Source organism: Diachasmimorpha longicaudata, chromosome 8 (assembly GCF_034640455.1).
Source record: "Diachasmimorpha longicaudata isolate KC_UGA_2023 chromosome 8, iyDiaLong2, whole genome shotgun sequence".
In the NCBI taxonomy this organism is placed as follows: domain Eukaryota; kingdom Metazoa; phylum Arthropoda; class Insecta; order Hymenoptera; family Braconidae; genus Diachasmimorpha; species Diachasmimorpha longicaudata.
The window spans coordinates 7,820,034-7,840,567 of NC_087232.1; the positions used below are offsets into that span (position 1 = coordinate 7,820,034).

The following is a 20,534-nucleotide window of genomic DNA, read 5'->3' on the forward strand; positions in this document are numbered from 1 at the left end:
ATCCTAAAGAAGAATTTGTCACTCACTTGGTCTTTCATAAAAACATGATTTGAAAGGGCATTCGTACCAGTTACAATTGCGGCTTTCTGATTATTCACAAACAAAGCACCGGAAAGTCCTTAACAAGCTTGCCGAACTGGGCGCTTCACGCTCGGCCAACGCCACTGACTTTGGTCACCTGAATAATTGAGTAGCTCGTGAATTTCTTCGCCCCACACTCGGGCAAAATAAAGGCATCAGAGAGAGACACTAAATCTGGGATAGAAACAGAACCACTTAAGTCGAGCGTCTTTAGGTCTCAACGCTCTTCTACGACTCTCCTTCAACCAACGGGGGACCATTAAACTTGCACCGGGAATCGTCTTAGTTTCGGTGCGCCCTGAGGGTTTATGTACTTACCCCTGGAAACTCGGCTAACTTTACGGTGCGGCGAACTTCCACCAAAACCCCCACGTCCCTGTGTCCGTAATTGCCAACCCCTAGGCCGAGGGGGGAGGAGAGGGGAGAGCTGCTATTTTAACAATTTTTTTTTATTCATCCACTATCTCCCGGAAAATTCGTCGACGACAATTTGCCGAGGACCTCTTCAAATACCGTTTTTACCGAAGAAGTATTTGGAAGAGCGAATGTTCTATATCAATACTTTTTTCATGAATTTCACCAGAAAAAAAATATAAGATATAAATAATAAAATACATCTATGTAAAATATATTTTATTACACGGGACAAAGAAGTAACTTTCAATTCAATTTTGCACAATAATTTATTTCGTATTTATACACATTTACCAAGCATATGTACAGGTCTACTCGTATTTACAAATTAACGTGATGTATTTACATAATTTATTTAAATACGCTATTTTGATTTTTCTTTAGGGCTCTAGAGTAGTTTATTATATGATAGTTAAGTCATTTTAGTGACGGTTTTTTTGAGTCATTATAAAAGATTCACTGGGATTTCATGTACCGGATTTAAACGTGAACTACGCGACCTCGAGATCGGAACTATCGGTGTCCGGATCGTGTTGGCCATTTAGGGAAATGTGACCGCGAGACAGTGGGGGCATACCGTCCTCCGTTCGCTGTCGTTGCTCCAATTGTAGTTTGCGGAGTCGCTCTTGCTCTTCTCGCTTCTGCTTTCGCCATTTTGCTCGACGATTTTTGAACCATACCTGTAACAAAATGGAGGCAATCAGATTTTTTTATCGCCTCGTCGCTTGTAGAGGAATTGTCAAAGAGAATATTTTGGAAATTATCTGGCATATGTGATCTGAGCGCTTTTTTTAAAGGTTATTCCGTCCATGAATTTTTTTTTCGAGATATTTTTGTCAAGACAAAAATTTTAATAGCACCGTTCTTTAGAAAAAATTGAAAAAACTTTCTGATCAAAATATTCAGCAGGTTTTTGTTGTCACATAGTCAGCTCAAATAATTAAATTTTATCAAGAAGAGCAAGTGTTGTTCCCGGGACAAATTACTTCTCTGTTAACATTTCCATTTTCATTCCCTCATTTTTACTTCTATTTGACTTTCCCTTTGAGACCGGTGTGTTTGGAGAGTGTCTCACTCGCGCGTGTAAATCAAATATTTCAAGTTTTTCCACCGTATACATTTTCCGCTTCGTTGAGAATACGAGAACTGAAATCCTCGTACTAATTCTCAGCAAATAACAACGATGAATACTTGCAGGTGTATACACGGTATCCAGGTATATGTTGTTTCAGAATCTCGGGGATGACGGGAAGTTTTTGGTGCATGGTGGGTGGTCTGTGATATCTGTATTATAACAGTTCAGTTAAGACGATGAAGTAATGATAGGTGAATTGAAAAAAAAATTGCTTGCTGCGAAATTATATTTTTGTTAAGAAATATTTTCTACGCGGGTAATCATTGCGATTGTTTATGAACGATTCCTCATGTTTTTCCAATCACCTGTCCTAATGTTGGAATGATCCAGAATTTAGCACAATTGATAGCCCGTAACATATTCAATGCCAACACTCAATAAATTCTATACGAAAATCCGTTATGAAAACTGAACAGAATTGAATCATTCATTTTTATGCAATAAACCCTCGGAGGTTGATTAAAAACCCGATTAATAGAATGAACGATTTCCGGATTGACGTATTAATAATAGAGACTAATATTAACCCGATTGCACACTAGATTAAAAGCTCGGAGGATAATTCATTTAATTCTGGGTAATTCCATCACAGCCGGTGCATTTTAATTATTTAAATTGGATATACGTCGCGACGGTACTCCACGAATGTTCTCACGTATTATTTGATTATTTTAAGTGATAAATACCCAGAATGAGGACGTAATGACAAAGGCACAGCAAACACATCCGCACCGGTGAGTTAGTCTAAGGATTTTGTCTCAAGTTCAATTTTCCTCCCGAGGTTTGTCGCTTTTTCGAATTTTTTCTTTTCTCATTTCCCTCCAACATGTTATTCCTCTCTATATTCACCATTCTCGGAATATATTCACTCGTATTGTTGTCGCTTTCCTTCATTGTGGCTTAACTCGATGGGTGTGCGATTCTCGTTTCACTGCGCTCCAATGATTCACGAAAAGGGCGCACCGCACGGTTTTCACCCCTCCCAAAGAAAGACGAGAGGATTTAAATGTACACATGTATCCTTTCAGACTATCACGAATATCATTTATTTTTCCAGCGGTTGTATTTTTTATTTCACTCGATAAAACTAAAACCATTAGAATAATTTTTCAATAAATAAAATTTTCCTCACAAAATAAAAAGGGCTTTTGATTGTCTTTCAACAATTCTAAGACAAAATAATTCTTGAGGAGCTGAAAAAAATTATGTCCCAACTTTCTGTCTGGAGATCTCTTTAGAATAATCTTTGGAAAACGCTTTCTAACATTTCTGAACGATATTTTCGAATTTCAAAAAAACTGTCGACACCGTAATTCCATCACAATCTGACCCGCGATCGTCCGGAAAAATAAATACACTTTGAAGCCAACGATTAATCCAATCTGTTAAAAAAATCGATCAGTTCACTATTATCGTTAGAACAATCGTCCACTAGAATTAAAATAACCAAGGGGAGCCAACCCCTCCACGGAAGCCTCAAGTTTTCACAGATAAATTGTCCGTGACGTTGTACTGTTTGTCTATCACTGGAAACCCGATAGTGTATTCCGAAGGGTTCGAGAAGAAAAAAAGCAATTTGTCAGTTGAAACTTCCCCATTAGGGTGCGGTCCAAGGTCACCCAGTATTTGACCAAGAATTATTAATTCTTCGGTCTCGATATCCGAGACCCGAAACAAAAACCTGGGCGCACTCGATGCAGGAATTATTTGGCGCTTGTTATTTACCTCGATCCTCTCCTCCTTGAGGTCGACCTGGAGGGCAAGCTGTTCACGCAACAGGACATCCGGATAGTGTGTCTTATCGAAAGTTGCCTCCAGCTGCTCCAACTGCTCCTCCGTGAATATCGTTCTGTGTCTTCGTTTTCGTTTTGTCATGGGCCCCACTCCGGGCCCATTGGGACTCATCTGATAGGGATGCGTCGTGTGATAGAAAGCGGGCTGACCGTGCAGGGATACCCCCGCTGCTGCCATGGCCGCGACGTAGCCTCCGGAGTAGAGACCGGGATATGCCGCAGCTGATTCAGAAGAATAAACTTTTTTTTTTTCGTCACGTGATAATTATTAGAAATAAGTCAAAGTGTAATTCAATAATATTTAAGTAATATTCGCGACTAGCTAGTTGCGTTGTTAGTTTAGACTTTGGGAATTTTGATGGACTTATCATTACTTTAAAAAACACTCCATCGCTTTCAGACCTTCGGTCGAACGTAAAACTCTCATCTGACATCCCCAGAGGCTGATAAATCCATTCACAATAATTCCCCAAAAAAATCCACCACATTTTTATACTCTTTCGCCCCCACCTCCTCAATATTCCAAGTACAAGTGCGAGAAAAAACCGCCGAGTTTACGCTTCTCAGGGTCTGAAAAGATATTTCACCGCGACGTGTCCCAGGGGATTTTGTTTTCTCCGCGGATGGACTTGAACGGATTTAACTCCGAAGAGGAGAAATATGAAAAACCCGTCATTTTTTATGCTTAAAAATAAGACACTTCAGCATTTTACATGCGCTGCAACCTCTTGCTCAATTGAAAATATTGAATAATAATGGCAACTGCTGTCTGCTACATTATTTAGGTGCCAATCTAGGGGTTGTCGGCTCAAATCTTCTCGAGATCATCAGATCGATGATGAATAAATTAACAATAAAACCTGTAATTAATAATTTAAAAGAAGTATTCGCTCTCAGTTGTGAATCTTCTTACCCAAAAAATCAGCTGGGGTGAAGGCAAGATGATGTAACTGCTGTTGAAGTGGATGAATAGCGGTTCTCGGTGGTGAGCCGACGGTCTCCGGGCACCCCTGAAGAATAGCTAATCCACTAGTGCTCGTGGCTGGGGTTCCACTGACACTACCTGTTGGCCTAGGTGCTAAAATACTATCGATAGTGAATAGTGATGTCGGGGATGACATAGATGACGAATTGGTGGCTTTATTCAACTGTCGGTGTCTCGAGTTCTCCGGACTTCCTGGACTTCGGGAGAGCTCCTTCGCTGACAATTCCGCTCGCAATTTTTGTTGAATACTCTCCGGTGAGTAGTTGTACAGATAGCGGTGGTGATGATTATGATGATTGTGACCGTGATTGGAAGGGAGTCCTGATGGGGTGTCATGGAGAGGGCTCGAAGGCTCCGTCATTGGTGAGTGAGTTCTTGGAGAATCACCGGTGTATGTACTTTCCACCATGTTAATTATCACGAGACACTTGCTTTTTTATTTTTTGATTCATGAATAATTTTATTTAAAAAATTGTGTGAAAAAAAAATTACTGGAAAACTGTCAGCTCTCTCTAATGATTTTCAGGGGGTGATAAAGCACTGACAGTATTTTTCATCGTTAATTCCTTCGTCTCACAATAATTTGATTTATTGTTGCACTTGCATTTAATTCACAGCACGAAATAAAAAATTGCACAGTCTTGAAAAAATATTATGCAGACTAAACTCCGAGAGATCCACGATTAATGTCCAGTGTGGAGGAGAGAATGACTCGATGATATACGATGGTTTCTAGTTTCTCGAAAGTGACAGTAGCATGCCACCCCTCCCCCTCACTCACCTACCCCCTCGCTGAATAGATGCAGAGGGGAGAAACAACCCCCATCGGTGGTGATTCTGGGGATGCCACTGGACGATAGGCGGAGCTTTATCGGGTTTTTTGAGCCACGCCCATCACCATGACACCCTCTCTCGGGGGCTTTGGTACGCGGGATAACCGTGAGAAGAAGGATGCTGAGACTGGGAATCCGGTCGACAATTCGTGATCTTCAGGGAATCGATGATTTTTCGAGAAATATTTGGCGAATTAATTCCCCATCACATCAACTGGCTTATGAGATTGTGCCAAATATATTTAATTATATTATTGATGTTATTAGGGATCGTATATACATATTGCCTCGATATATGCGAACACATTGGTATATTGTCAGGAATTAAATATTTTTGCGGGTAATCAGGATATGAGTTTAGCCTTCCCAGTTATGCAATATTTTTATTCAGGTTTCCATACGAAAAAATGGATATTTGAACAAATATATAAATACCTTCAATATCTAATATATTTTTGCATATATTCGCTATGAATTTTTCTACGGGGGTTGTGAAATTATATATTAAACTGCAATCCACAAAATGGACGCATAAATAACGGGAATTAGCTGGATGAAATATCGCATGATGGAGATCAGCAACAATGGGCGGTTGTCGGACGGGGAGGAGGGGGTAAGGGTGAATTGGGATAATAATGGACCCCCAGATTTAACGCATTGTCAAACATTAGATTGCTAGGGATCACCGTGCAAACACGAATCTTAAAGGACCGGCTCACCGGATAGTACCAAACGATTAACGCGTGGATTAGGATCAGGCCCAGCAGATTTTCGCCGATCAATTTTTTTTTTATGGCTGCACACATGCGGACGATGAACGCTCTTCACAGAACTATTCCAGATCTGCTTTTGGGTTTTTTTTAGTTTCTTTCATTCTCACCCCTCGTACATTCTCGGTATTAATGGGTATTATGGGAGAGACTGCATTTGAATAATAATTATTATCGACTATCATGGGAGAGTGCGAATGAGAATGGAATTATGATTAGTAAATTAAATGCTGAGGTGATTGTAAAAAAAATTATTATGGAATTTGACGTTACTTGATGTTCAAAATTTTCATTCAATAAATTTATAAATATTTGTTTCAATTATACAAGGTAAAAAAATAATCTTCAGTTAGTTGTCAGTAATTCTTATTTTATTCAGTCGGATGTTGATATTTTTATTTCGGATTTTCGTGATAAAATGGTGGACGTACGTCAGGACGTATGGGATTCGGGATTATCCTTCATGCTGGATTACCGTGTATATTCAGGTTGGACGTGAGGGGGGCGATTTTCATCCGAGTGCTGCGAATTTCCGCTGGATGAGTTGTTTTCATGGAAATATATAGTCATATCTCGAGTTATGCTGGGAAAATTCATGCATATTGGGGAGAGATTGCAGATTAGTTGACGATAAAATGGAATATATTTGTTCAGTAATTTTTTCTGTATAAAATTACGTGGAGAACTATTTTCTATTCAAGTTCAGGTCTCAGGACTTGATAATGTTGTAAAAATAATTGGGAAACTTGATAAAATATAATTTGAAGGTAGATAACCTGAATTAGAAAACTTTGAGGGAAAAAATATCTCCAGGTAATTGAATGGAAAGGAAAGTTTAATGGAATCAAATTCACTCAAACATATATTGCGAGTACATTTAAAAAAAATTACACTTTATGAAGTTTATCATTTTTTCCACATTTCCATTGTAATTAATCAATTAATCAGAATAAAGGTTGGCGAGAAAAACCACATGATCCCGTTTTTGGGATTCAAAAAAAGTGAAATGATTAAAGTCAAAGTTTAATTAATTTGAAAATTTTTTACCGTCGGTGGAACACATCAAATTAGGGTTAAATATTTTTCCTGCCAAAAATCACTTCATCCCGTCAAATACTTTACTCCGCGAAAAATTTCCGGGAAAAAACAGAAAAAAAAACAAAATCTCTCCCCGGCGAGAAAGGAAAAAAATAGATTTGTAGAGGAGAATAAAAAAGGATATCCCGGGGTGAGTGAAATTTAGAAGCAAGAATGAGGAAAATAAAATGCCGGATAATTCTCCCAGGATCAATTTCCATTGGCTTTATGAATTTTCAATATTTCACCTTTTTTTTTTCTCGTCGAGACTTAAAACTTGGCCAAGGCAAAAAGGCGCGCCCAGTCAAGTGTAACCGCTCCACTAATAAGTCCTCTTCGCTACTTTTTTTTCTTTCTTCATTTCTCATTCACTCGAGGGGGTTGGAGGACTTGAATTCACTCCTGAGGGGAATAATCGACAGGTCTTTTTCTCAGCTATCGTTGTAGGGCCTCGAAAAAACTGCACTTCTAACTGTTGGCCTTTACAGGTATCCCGCTGTTACCGCCGGCCCATCCACTTAGCACGCTCCTTAGACGTGAAAACATCTGTATTGTCACTGTATTAGCGCCGTGAAGATTTTCAAAAAAATAAACAGCGCAAGATAAATCCTCGGGTGGAAAATTGTTAAATCAGAATACGCTGATGCGATCGTTTTCAAAGCTTTTTCCCGTCAGGGCTTTGATATTTTACCGGGGAGGGATGGATAAACAGATATCATAAAGATATGTTTAATGAGGTACATTAAATATCGTAAAAGTCCATGAGAAGAAATCCGAAAATTTTTATACGGCTCTGCGGGCGGATTATCGCTTCTGTCAATATTTGTTTTTTTTCTCTTTTTTTTCGATGCAAGGGCGCCGCACAAAATCATTTCTTCCTGAATAGAATATCTACAAATTAAAGTAAATTCAATGTAATTAAAAAGGAAAAATTTATTTTCAATATCGCACATGGTTTCATTATTTTTCATTGAAAAAATTCTCATCGGTGTTGAATTAAAACCCCTCATTTTTACGATATATTTTTGTTAATTTAAAAAAATGATAGTCAACCTGATGTATGCAGTAGTCATCTCGTTTCAATTTACTCGGGCGTACGTTAATTACTTTAATTATTACATCACTGTCAAAGGCTGATCGGGAATGCACTGGTGCAACGGTACACACACGAAATAGTCTATCCAGTGTTATGGGAGGGGTATCACACACTGGCAATATGTATGGCCGAGGCGCGATAGACCGTTTTGCCAATTAATTTTCCATAATTGGACGGGGTAACATGTGTCCCTCCTGTCATACATTTTGTTTTCCCTATACGATAGGCGCAATACACTCGTTTCTATTTTTATCTCCCTCTCGTTTTCCATAGGTGGTACTCTCTCGTTTCACACGGTAAGGGAGGGCCGGGGGAGAGGAATATCAACGGAAAACCTCGACGTACAAACTCGTTAGTCGCTGCTGGTGGCCGTTCTTGCGTATTTTCAAATCGTTTGGGGAAACCAATTAACTGTTTTCCTGCTATCTATTCCATTTGTTTTTCCATGCTAGTTTCATTCGGGGGGAAAGCCTGTTTTAATAGATTCAGAGATGACCGGGGAACAGGGAGCTGCGCCATTTTTTTTTTCAATTTTTCCTTTCGCGAAGAAGCCCTATAATCGTGCAAATTTAAATTTCTATTTTTTATGGTTTATCGATCCTTGGTCGTCAATTACCTCGATGGAGATAAGACAAAATAAATTATCAAAAAAATATATATTTCATTATCGTGACGGGTAATAGTGGAGCGAATTATCCCCAGACATTGCTGACTAGTGGCCGTTTAATCCCCAGGCGACACGGAAACCTCATCGTGTGAGCCAGCAATGTAAACATTGACAGGGAAATATGTCCCCCGGATGCATTCACCATGAAAACCCTTGTTTTTTCAATGGGTTATACGTTACTATCACTCATCCGTCTCTCAAGCGACCCATTATCCTCGGATTCACTCCGAAAACACTCTGATACCCCTGTCAATTAAGGAACAATCTAGCGCATTATCATAAACCACGTGCTACGCCCAAGAAAATCATCATCCGAGATTCATGAGAATCAAATAATTTTCCCGATTATTATATTACCCGAAACGTCAACACAGAAGCTAAACTCAGCCGGTCGCAATCCATCTACTGTATGTACAGAGGGTTGGAATGGATCCCGGGGAAATGGAAGAATGTTAGTCGGCTCTCTCCGATGTTGTTTAGTCTGAAAATACGTCATTGTTTCAGTACGATAAAAAATTCAGCGCCCGGGTAATTACACTCTGGGAAAGAGAGAGGGAAGTGGAAGACAGAGGGGATAGATCGATTGGACCCGCGCTGTTATCCCGGGGGCTGAATTTTCCATTGGGTTACTGACTTAGGACCATGGCTATTTTTCAAATCCACCGTATTTTCGAATTGAAGAATTTAGCTGTACACGGAGAGAAACTTCGGAGAAAAAATCTCCTTCTAGCACTGGAAAAGAGGCGCAAAGTAGTGCCCAGAAGAGGCTTCCAGTGCTGGCATGCGAAATGTTTGGATTAGACGCGGATTTTTCCTGGAAATTCTGTTCAATTTTTGTAAAATTCTGCTCAATCAATGCTTGCTCCAGAATTAAGAAAAAGTGGGCGAGGCTGCCCAGACTTGGCTGACTTTACGGATATTACTAGACAAAAAAAATATAACTAAAATTTTCGCACTCCTTTTGTTCCAATTGTACTCCTTTCATATCAACCATATTTCCATCCGTCCAATCCCACACGTCGAAAACTATCCCACATACCCTACCGTCCCCATAATCCCGTATAAACATTTCTCAAAGCCCAAAAGACGAAAACACTTTAAAGAAATATAAAAAAAGCCCGAGAATAATAAAGCAATCGCTCGTGCGTAGCAATTGAAAATCTTCGTTCTCTTCCCAAAACCATGGTTTCCGTTCGGTGGTTTCATGATGGCTGTGTGTATACCTCTGAAAGGCAAATAATCCTTCGTGGTATTGAGAGGAAAACATAATATAGAAAAAAAAAAAACACGGAAGCAAGCCACAGATCTGCCGAGTGAGACAAATTCCCTTCATCTAGCCTCCGAGGAAGATGGAGATCATTCTGGAAAAGGTAAAGGCGAGTGCTGTTTGCCTTTTATTAAACTGTTGTTAAACGCTGCCTTTCTTCATACACAATTGAATCGGCAAAACGCCGGAGATAATGCCACTGGGATTCCCAGGTCCCCTCACCTCCTCTCTCCAGACCAATCTTAGTCTCCATTGTCGATGGGATATGTCTCCCTCCAGCTAGCGATTCCCATCCTGAAATGGACACCGTGTAATAGTTCTTTTATACGGTGTTGCTTTTACCTGCAGAAATACGAAAAGAGAAGGCATATTGCACTCTATGACTGTGCTCAGAATCCAGGAACACCCCCTGATGTGAGGGGAACTGCCCGGTTGCTTATTCTAAATTCCTTACATTTGAGGAGAAATACTTTGGGGGAGTGCTGTATTCAGTAATTCTCGTGGCCAATGAAAATATTTGGATAGTTTACAAGTGAGAGCTACGCCCCATGTTTTCAACGGTGAAATTTATACTAGTTATGGTCATTCAGATATTCTCAATGCGTCTGACATTTTAAGAGGTAGGAGGAGGAAATTTTTCAATTGTATACACTGGGAAGTAGAATTATTGGCAAATAATACTTCCTCGATTGACTTATCGTCAGAGGAACTCATAAATCATATTCGTTTTTATATTTTCATGAATAAAGGACTTGTACAAAATTTACAAATTAATTTGACATGCGGTAACTCATGCTTTGGTTTATTTGTACATTTCGGAGTATAAAGTGAACGAATTGTTGGATTTATCTGATAATTGTTCCACATCAATTCGCAATTTCTTTTCTAAATTCACGGATGATTGACAATAACGACTAATAAATATGATGTTATTCATTTCACGGTTCGATTTATCCAAGAAGTATTGGAAAAATTCACTTTGCGGGATATGGATTTTATTAATGCGCATTGAATACTAAGAATTCTGCAGTGATATGGAACGAATAAATTCGTAAAAAAATGTCCACAAATCAGTATTGAAAATTGCGAAAAATTGTATTTCTTCCACTCACACGCTCTCTTCATACAAAAATACTCTTCCCATCGAATAAGTACATGATTGTTGTACATATTACAAGGGTATCAACATGAATTTATAATCGAATTTTAGTACTTGAATGATATTACGCTTTATTGATGACTAAGTGCCTGACATGACTCGTGATTTGATATTTTTTAATGGAGAAAAATCACATGATTTTAACAGAAGACTTTAGCTTATTCAAAAATATTCGTAGAAAAATTGTTTCCAAAGTTCGTATCAAATATTTGTTTTTATCTAATAATCATCCCCGTTATTGAGTCCCATAGTTTCTTTACTGTGGTGAGATTTATATTGAATCTACAATCTAAAACCGAGATTACATTCATTTAGAAAAGAATAATTTCCAGACTTGTTGAAATCAGAAGCTCCTATTTTCTACTTTCTCATCAATTTGAGCGATACGAATTATACAATTACACCTAAATACTATAACTGAGAGGATTCATGATTGACTGCAGTCGTATTGAGGAAAAATCTAAAAAAATAAATTCTTGTGGCCCTTGGGGGGGGAGGTGCAAATTAATTCGTTGATAATTTCAATCCCAATAAGGCCCGCTTTTGGGTACATCGATATAAAAGAAAAGCTGGAAGATTATGTCAACAGCAGTCTCTTAAATCCACTCACATTCTAAACACTCATATTAAGGGATAACTCGTAACATCTATCGGATCTTTGACTCCACACGATGACAATTAGGAAGCAAGGGATTGTGGCTCGGTGAAGGACATCTCCATTGTAATTCCACCACTGCTACGTCTATATCTGTTTGATATCTCGTTATTCTTACTCCTCGGCTTGCGTCTGCTCAAATGTCGTTCCACCCATTTTAACATTGTCAGAACTGAATCTGTACTTGGAAGTCTTCTTTCCGCTGAGGTACGAATGATGTGGGAGGATGTTACACGGAAAGTGGCTGCCATACCTTTCAGTGCCTGAAGAAACCCAATTGTATTAATTTCTTATAGCTAATTAGCATTTGAAATAGATTGATTTGTAAAAAAAAATGATCTTCCTTCGAAAATCCGAACAGATAATAGGGGATTACCTTCATAGCATCCTCATCAGTAACATCATCCCCAGCATAAATAATTCTGATCCTCTCGCTCCAGTCGAGTCCAAAAGCAGTTCGTAAAATATAAATAGAGGCGCGTCCTTTGTTCCACTCGACCGGTGGTTTAGCTTCAAGGGCGCAGTGTGCGGGACAGGGTTTGAAGCCTGCCTCCTCAATCAGTCTCTTAGCATGTTCAATCATTTTAGGTCTGCCTTCCATAGGTGTCTCTCGATAGTGGAAGGTCAGGAGAGCACCCTTGTTTTCCACCCAAGCGCCATCCTTGCACAGCTGAAAAAAATCATTGTGTGAGAGCGGCGTGTTAATTTTGCTTTTGCACACATACTAAAACCAGTCGGCCTATCTTACTACCTGGTCCTGGAGGGCTTGCATAAGACTTCCGACTTTGCCCTCGAGTTCCGCTGGCATGGGATGGACAAACTTACTCCCATCAGGATGGAGAATCTCCAGGCCATGATTACCGGCGTAGGTAATTCCCTCGATTCCTACCATACTCTTGACATTGCTGACATTCCTCCCGGAGACAATGGCAATATAAACATCGGACATGTTGCTCAACCTCTGGAGAACATTCTTAGTCTCCAGGGGAAGTATCGCAAGATCCGGATGTGTGGCGATTGGGGCCAGTGTACCATCGTAATCAAGAAGCAGCGCCAATTTATGATTATCACCGATGTACCTGGGGGACATGTATCATCAATTGACCGTTACTCGGCTTTCGTCCATGATTCGGGTTATCGACTAGGCGTGGGAACATTCGTCAACAAGATAGATTCGTTGAAAAATGCACATTTTCACATCTTGATATCTCCATTCTCATTAATAAGCATCGTAATCACAAATTTTTGTTCATTCATTGTACAGCCGGCCATTAATTATAAGCGACATTATTATCGCCCCCACGTCATTGTCGTACCCGAGCCATGCTTGACATGATTGTGCAACATATTTATTCGTTGACGAGATCAAAAGAGAAAGAGATAACGATTATCTGGTTATTTTTTCTCTCATGCATGTTTTTGTATTCAAGCGTCTTTTATGAAGAATCGCCCAAGTTATGCACCATTGCTCATTGGATATTTACTTGCTCAAGTAATCGTCGAAGTCGTCCATCGTCACTGGCTGCATTACTGTTGCACCGACTGAGTCCCTTTCTTCCAGGGAGCCCATTACCTGGAGGAAGGACTTCATCCAGTAGTTGACGTCGTAGAGACGCTCGCGACGTCTAAGGTGGTTCATACGGAGGGTGCGTTCGTCTTCCGGCATTGTTAGAGCCCTGAAAAATATATATATTTTCAAAGTGGGTGGTAAGTTCACCTCTTGAAAGTCAGATGAACCCTCCACTCGTGGAGTTCACATTGTGGAAAGCACTGAATGGCTTACGACCGATGAAAGCTTCCTACCTGTGAATGACTTCAGCAGCATCATCGATCTCGTAAGGATTACAGATGAGTGCCTCGTGCATCATCTCTCCAGCACCAGCGAACGGAGAAACAATGAGCACTCCAGGTGGTGTATTGATCTGACAAGCCACAAACTCTTTGGCGACAAGATTCATACCATCCCTTAACGGCGTGACAAGAGCCACAGCAGCATCCCTGTAAAAAGCTGCAAGTTCGTCCTGACTGACGCACCCATAGATGTAGCGGATGGGCGACCAATTGGGGGTGGTGAATCTCCCGTTGATGGATCCAATCAGTTGATCCATCTCAAGTTTCAATTCTTGGTACTCCCTGACATCAGTTCTGGAGGGGACAGCCACTTGCAGCATGGTTACCTGTTCCCGATGCTCCGGATGTTTCTCCAGGAGCATCTCGAAGGCCTTTAGCCGGTGGACGAGACCCTTCGTGTAGTCCAACCGATCGACCCCCAGTACTATCTTCTGGTTTGTCATGATGACTTTGGGTGCCTGCTCGGCTAGGGATACGAATCTGTCGAAGGGGATGCCTATGGGAAGAGGTCGAACCCTCACAGTTCTACCGCCGTGATCAACGAGCAGATTTTTCCTGTCGACTCGACACCCGAGGCACCTCTGGCAGCAGTCAACGAAATTCAGACAGTAGTCCTGAATGTGGAAGCCAACCATGTCACAGCCCAGCATTCCCTGGAGGATCTCGTCCGCCCATGGAAACAGTCTGAAGATGTCCCAGGGAGGGAAGGGAATGTGAAGGAAGAAGCCGAGCTTTAGCTTGAGGTCCTTCTCGTCGGCGGCCTGTCTTATCCAGTTGGCTGCCAACATGAGGTGATAGTCGTGAACCCAGACTAAAGGTGTACCGTTTGCCTGCTTCGTTTGCTCCGCGTGGACCTTCTCCAGGGCGCGCACTGTCTTTGCTGCGAACTCCTTGTTTACCGCCACGTAGGCACGCCAGTGCTCCGCGATGAAGGTCGCGCGGTCCGGCATGGAGTGGAATAGGGGCCAAAAGGTACCATTGCAGCAGCCATTGTAGTAGGCGTCAAAAATGTCCGGCTCCACGTGGACCGCCACCACCTGCGGGTCATTCCCATATACAGATCACATATTTTATTAAATCTCTACAGTCATAATTCCTCGGAGATGAGTGAGCTGCGATCGTTATATTCGGAGCCAAATCAAAAGCCGGAGTAGTATTTCATCTAATGGATTATTTTTTATTGCAACTGTAAGAAAGCATTGTCACGGGGATTCACCGTTTTTCATAGATAAATGCTAACATTGTTTTTCGCTTGGAATTTATCTAATTGCCAATTACCGAAGTCAATAATAGTCATGATTTATGTACTCCCATACGTCGCATGACCCCCCATGTCTTGGAGTAACGTCGACCTCAGTCTCAACACTGTTTAATGATAATCAGTCATTATCATGAATTTAATATCGTTCGGAAGGCGTTTATTGGTTAGTGCGTACGATCAGCGGGCTCGACTACTCAGTGCTCCTTGACGTTGTAACTTGGTCTTGTTATTCATTATACAGACTCATAAATATGTCACAGATTGGGTGAATCAGGCCGCCACAATAAGACATTGAGAGATAAATTAAACACATTCGATTTTTTTAATGATATCATTAGTTCAGAAATAATTATTTTTCATTTTATCAAAGTCATGATGTTTCGGGTTTATTCTTCTGAGAAATGAAAATCTCTCTTCTACATAGCGCATCTGCAATCACCCAGCCGTCTTCGTTGATAAATAATCTTGACCCAAATAAATAATCAAACATTTGGCTTTCTCGGGTCTTATCAGACTCATTCAAATTTTTTTCTCGCTCTTTTTTGTACGCATTTCTTTATCTTTCTACCAGCCCTTAACCCATTCGGCTTCAATCGAAATAGCTGGCATAGCTTCAGATCTAGAGATTCGTCTATCAGTTCTTGTCTTTTAACCAAAAAACTTTTTTTTTTCGATTCGCAGTTCTTTTTGATTTGTATTGTTTTGAAAGGCAGATATCGATATCAGCCAAAAAATTCTCCCACTTCGCGCTTGCGTCCCCACCCCCCGAACGAGACAGCCCTTTCCCACATATAAATGTAATCAAAATAGTTGTGACAATTTCAAGATTATGATATTGAATAAGTAAGTTTGAATGATATGTACATCACAAATCGACCGATAACCCAGACCTCTACCCCTGATTATTTGAACACGTGGTCTTCTGACAGGTCAGCGAAAATGTTTAAATACGAATTGATATGAAATAATATCACACCGTATGCACGTCTAAACAATTTTACCAGCGCGAATTGACGAAGGTCAGAGCTGTGAACTATTTGTTGTCAATATTGTTGAGTCTGTTGTGTTATCTGAATGATGGGCTACGACTGAATTTTTTCGCTTCCAATGTGATTCATCGGCGAGACATTGCCAAGTAGCTTAATGTTGTGAATGATTTTCGAATATACCGGAAGGTGTTTCTCATGTTGGCTATATCTTACGCTCACCGATACAAAAATAGGTGAGTTCATTGTCAAGGGTATGCAACTACGCCGGTAGCGTATTGTTTATAATGAAGGTAGGACGGTTTTGAAATGTGTTAATCAGTAGTAATTGGGCTGATAATGAGTGATTCCAAGGAAATAAGTAATGTTTTTGTTTTCTGAATGAAAAATCTGGGAATTTTAATTTTGTTTGAGAATACTTTTGAGAGATTTTTGGAAAATTTCCAGTGCCAGCACTGGAATTTTTCCTAGCCATTCCCAAAATTCTATCATTTCCAGGGACTCTCTTCACTCCTACGACTTTAATACCTCGTGAGCCTCTCTAAGTCTTGGCTAAGTCCCAAAATTTTTATTAATTTTTCGTGACGAAAATATATAATTCAGATTTCCCGATATATCTCCAACTGCAAATTTAATAATAGATGAGAGATGCCTCACCTTGCTCGACAGCAATCCCGCAGTTGGTGTCTTGTCATTAGGATCGGATTCAGGAATAGGTTCATTCGGATTATCCATGTGCACACCTGGCCATCCCACCCATAGGCCATTTCCACTTATTACTACTGGTGCAACAGCAGTCACAAGTCCGCCGGCACTAAAAATACCCCAAGAAGAAAACGTCTAATCAACAACACATTCACGAGAAAATTTCACAAGAAAAAATCAAATCTAAAATTAATTTAACTGAGAAAATTTATCGGCTCAACTTTGGTCGCTTTTCACTCGAAAATAAAATCTGCAAATTTTCATTGGTAAATGCCCCCATAAAAAGATAAGCCGAACCTACGTTAACACGTAATCAAACTCAATTGTCAGCAAACATGTCTCTTTTTTATTTATTCTCTGCGCTTTTAATGAAAAACAAACACAACAAAAAAATTTATCAACCTGATTGTGAGTCACGTGGCCGGTTTTATAACGGATATTATTTTTTTCCATCATTTTTGTTATTTGTTTATCCGAAGTTGTGGAATAGATCTTTTGTGAATGGAGATAATCATTTAAAATATTCCGATAACCGTCTGCTCCCTCCATCAACATGTTTTCCTTCTATTTTGCATAATATTACGAATCAATAAATAATAACTACGGAATTCAAACAACTGCATTCAAGGTAATGCACATTCACATGCTGTCAGACAGTGATACGTCAACAGGTAGAAACTAAAAAAAAATGATAAAAAGTAATTGAAGAACGTGGTGATGTGGTGATGGATATATCTCACCTTGCTTTACGTTCCAGTTGTCCCGAATCTTCATTTCTCTTCAGTACGAAGGGTAACCTGTTGCTCACGACAATCATACTTCCGTTGGATGTGTACGTCCGTGTTTCTGAAGACATTTTACAAAGGCCAAAAATTAATGTCTCTATTGAAGATGAAAAAAAATTCCCAGTAGCCAAGTTTTTCCTCAACACCAGTAATAATTGTTTATTAAAACCAAAATCACTGATTTCGCTGTCTCTGGCTCGGCTAAAGACCCATGATGTCGCCTAGTCTCTCGTTCACCTCAAGGAAAAGTGATTGTTTCGATGGGGGGATGATTCCAGGAGATAGAATCGTCGAGATAATTGGAATGTGTGACAAAGGAAGCCGGAGAGCCAGAGTAACACTGAAGTAGAAGCGTCTCAGTGCCTTAAGTTTATTCGTTTCAACTCGTACCAACGATTTGGTCCAAAGTACGTTTTTGCGGGGACTCGGTATCGAAAAGACCGGAGGCCACGACCCCATATGCCCATCCATCGTCAATTCCCCACCTCTCCCTTCTCTCCCCCCTACCCCTTTTCCCCCCTCTGGCCGCCCTCGCTCTCTATCCTCTATTTACCCTCGTAATGTAACACCCCCGCATTCCCTTACGGTATGACCTCGCGCGGGGTTATCGATATCACTTTAATTTCACGACGATAATGTGAAAAATGAATAATAGTAGAAAAATTAATCATATGCTTTCGCGGTAAGGAGGAAAGTCAGTGATTATTATGAGGAAATTTCATTTTACTTGGGATGAAAGGGTGGATGTCCCGATATAGTAATTTTTTACATTTTTTTATCGTATCAGAGAGATTTATGTATACATTTGAGGTGTTCTACATTGTAATGGGACTTGGAGGATTCAATAAAGTCCTAGGGGAAAGGGTGTTTTACGGAATTCCAGGACCTGATGAAATCCGAGGGCTCAGTGTAATCCTTGCACTCATCACGGTCCCGTGACTTTGTAACATTTTATGATTTTGTAAAATTTAATAACTCAACAAAGTCAAAAAATTGTATTTATTTCTACTTTTTCAATGTTAATTAAAAACTCCGAAAATTCTGGATGTATCTCGTGCAAACCGGTATTCCATAAGCCACGTCACCGTGAAAATATCGCGTATCGAGAGAGAGCATCCGAGTCTGCGCTATTATTTTAAGCACTTTATTGCACATTGACGAGATTATCGTGGATAAATTAAAAATACAAAAGCTCAAACGTTTTGTTGTATTTGCTTTAATGAGTAATGATGAATTACAATACGTCCTTGGAAATAGCTATGATATTGAAGATGCATCAGCAATGTTTCGGCACGATATCAGCACATGCTCACTTCATGTTTAATTTTGCTCGTTTCTATTGCTCACCAATTCGTGAAGATTAAGCAGTTGAGATATGAGTTACGATGGGATATTCATTGTTTTATGAATTTATTGTGGGAATGCAATGGCATGCAGCGACGAATGAATTCTCAAAAATTCCACTGGAGCGTTATGTCAGTATCAATACTCCAGTTTAGTTTTTGTTCCTTCCCACCCCTCGGAAAATAAAGGCATCGGCCGCAGGGACATAATCTTGATTACCCGGATCCATTAAATTATGACACTCCAATGATTGTGTCACTTCACTGATCTAAGATCACTCTCTCGCCATGTGATGATAAATTCTAATATTTGTTGATATCAAATTGTCAAGAAATTTCCACTGGTAAAAAAATTTCTTCAGACGTAATAGCGCAATCGTTGTAGGAAGAGACGTTTAACTATATTAATGACCTTATTCTCTGAATCCCACGTGTTAAACTTGACATGTTATATCCCCTTGTGGATCACGTGGTAATTGAGCATTTGAGGGCGCATGTTATCATCAATGCGCAATACAAAATAGCCGGTGGGTAACCTTTATCCACCCAGCTTTCCTCAATATTTATAGCCACGCTGTCTCACCGGGAATTGATAACTTTCCTCGTCTCAATCCACCTTCTGAGAAGCCAATCCTAACATTTTATCCTCCATCCGTGGTATATACTCTTGCTGATATGCGTTCTTTCGGATTACTTGATAAGTATATTGACAATTAAGGTCAATTATGTATGACGGTGCTTTTTTTTATATCAATAAAAAAATTGCAAAAATATCATTGTCGTCTTTCCCCTGAGTCAAATGGAGTAGTATAACAAATGTCGTTACAAAAATTTCTCCAATAAATTTTATTTTTTTCTTCTTTTAAAGATTAAAACTGAGTTATATGAACTGATAAGTTTGGTGCTAAAAACAAATCTTTTTGACGTAATACGTTAATGGCTTTTGTTTTGTTTTGTGGAGGGATCTGATATGGAATGGGATTTTCTGAAATGAATTTACGGTGAACTGTCCTCGTCAGAGTGGAAATATCCTGGTAGCAAATGCTACTAGCGATCTTAAAATAATACATACTGAATCGAGACGTTAATGACTCACGGCTATTGATTTCTGATTTTTAAGGCGAGGCGGAGGTGTTGTCAGGGATGAAAACAGCTCGATGACACCCTCCGAAATTTCATGGTGTTTCGGAGCATGTGCTATCGAGGGAATGCTCTAATAGTTCTAATCAACTGCATGCATGCGTCATTGATAACAATTAATTTTTGGTGCTGAATGCAATTGTTAATAACGTTGCGACTGATTTATGCCTGATTATTACGACAAATGAGAAAGAGCCTTGCCTGTTATGCAATCAGCTATGAATTAAAATTTTCCGGCCTGCCTGTTTGGGAATCTGCAGCTGGGTGATACACCGAGAGTGGGTGACAATCACGTGTCTGTGACGGTGGGAAAATTTTGCTTTTTCACTTCAATATCGTTGCGTAGACGGGCTAATACTGAACACGTAATACTGTTTGAGGTTGCCGGTTACGTCGGGCGTAATCCTTTGAGAAGGTTCCGGGTTTTTCGATGTGAAAATACATCGTGGAAGGAACACTTGCTCAGGTAGCGCCCTCGCTGGCTATCAATTGCAGCGATCACTGCGGTTGCGCAATGAAAATTATTACGCA

General features: G+C 39.9%; 3 protein-coding genes across 6 annotated transcripts in view; 1 reads left to right on the forward strand and 2 right to left on the reverse strand.

Annotated features, from left to right (window-relative positions):
• LOC135165668 (ethanolaminephosphotransferase 1-like) overlaps window positions 1–20,534 on the forward strand; it is a 37,879-nt gene that overhangs the window by 11,992 nt on the left and 5,353 nt on the right. The window lies entirely within an intron of this gene.
• LOC135165095 (homeobox protein goosecoid-like) lies at window positions 759–5,471 on the reverse strand. The gene is made up of 3 exons (XM_064126045.1): window positions 4,337–5,471; window positions 3,356–3,645; window positions 759–1,175 (listed from the first exon to the last, which is right to left on the reverse strand). The coding sequence occupies exons 1-3, from the start codon at window positions 4,815–4,817 to the stop codon at window positions 987–989; spliced, it is 960 nt and encodes a 319-aa protein (XP_063982115.1). The 5' UTR covers window positions 4,818–5,471; the 3' UTR covers window positions 759–986.
• On the reverse strand, window positions 10,832–20,415 carry LOC135165659 (uncharacterized). Of its 4 annotated transcripts, none has more exons than XM_064127162.1 (8): window positions 20,246–20,415; window positions 17,476–17,581; window positions 16,688–16,844; window positions 13,736–14,820; window positions 13,417–13,608; window positions 12,681–13,011; window positions 12,309–12,602; window positions 10,832–12,195 (listed from the first exon to the last, which is right to left on the reverse strand). In XM_064127162.1, the coding sequence occupies exons 2-8, from the start codon at window positions 17,550–17,552 to the stop codon at window positions 11,956–11,958; spliced, it is 2,376 nt and encodes a 791-aa protein (XP_063983232.1). In that variant the 5' UTR covers window positions 17,553–17,581; window positions 20,246–20,415; the 3' UTR covers window positions 10,832–11,955. The 4 variants fall into 4 exon arrangements, with proteins under 4 accessions (XP_063983232.1, XP_063983231.1, XP_063983230.1 ...); XM_064127161.1 differs by having other exon boundaries at window positions 20,205–20,414; XM_064127160.1 differs by lacking the exon at window positions 20,246–20,415 and having other exon boundaries at window positions 12,684–13,011; window positions 17,476–17,951.

Bases quoted from the DNA above. Each gene is read 5' to 3' on its own strand.
- LOC135165095 (XM_064126045.1), bottom strand. From the start codon at position 4,817: ATGGTGGAAAGTACATACACCGGTGATTCTCCAAGAACTCACTCACCA. The intron at 3,646-4,336 runs GTAAGAAGATTC...CTTCTGAATCAG, and splicing joins CACCCCAGCTGATTTTTTGG to CTGCGGCATATCCCGGTCTC. The intron at 1,176-3,355 runs GTAAATAACAAG...ATTTTGTTACAG, and splicing joins TCAAGGAGGAGAGGATCGAG to GTATGGTTCAAAAATCGTCG.
- LOC135165659 (XM_064127158.1), bottom strand. From the start codon at position 17,591: ATGTCTTCAGAAACACGGACGTACACATCCAACGGAAGTATGATTGTC. The intron at 16,845-17,475 runs GTGAGATATATC...GGGTATTTTTAG, and splicing joins CAACTGGAACGTAAAGCAAG to TGCCGGCGGACTTGTGACTG. The intron at 14,821-16,687 runs GTGAGGCATCTC...AATGACCCGCAG, and splicing joins CGGGATTGCTGTCGAGCAAG to GTGGTGGCGGTCCACGTGGA.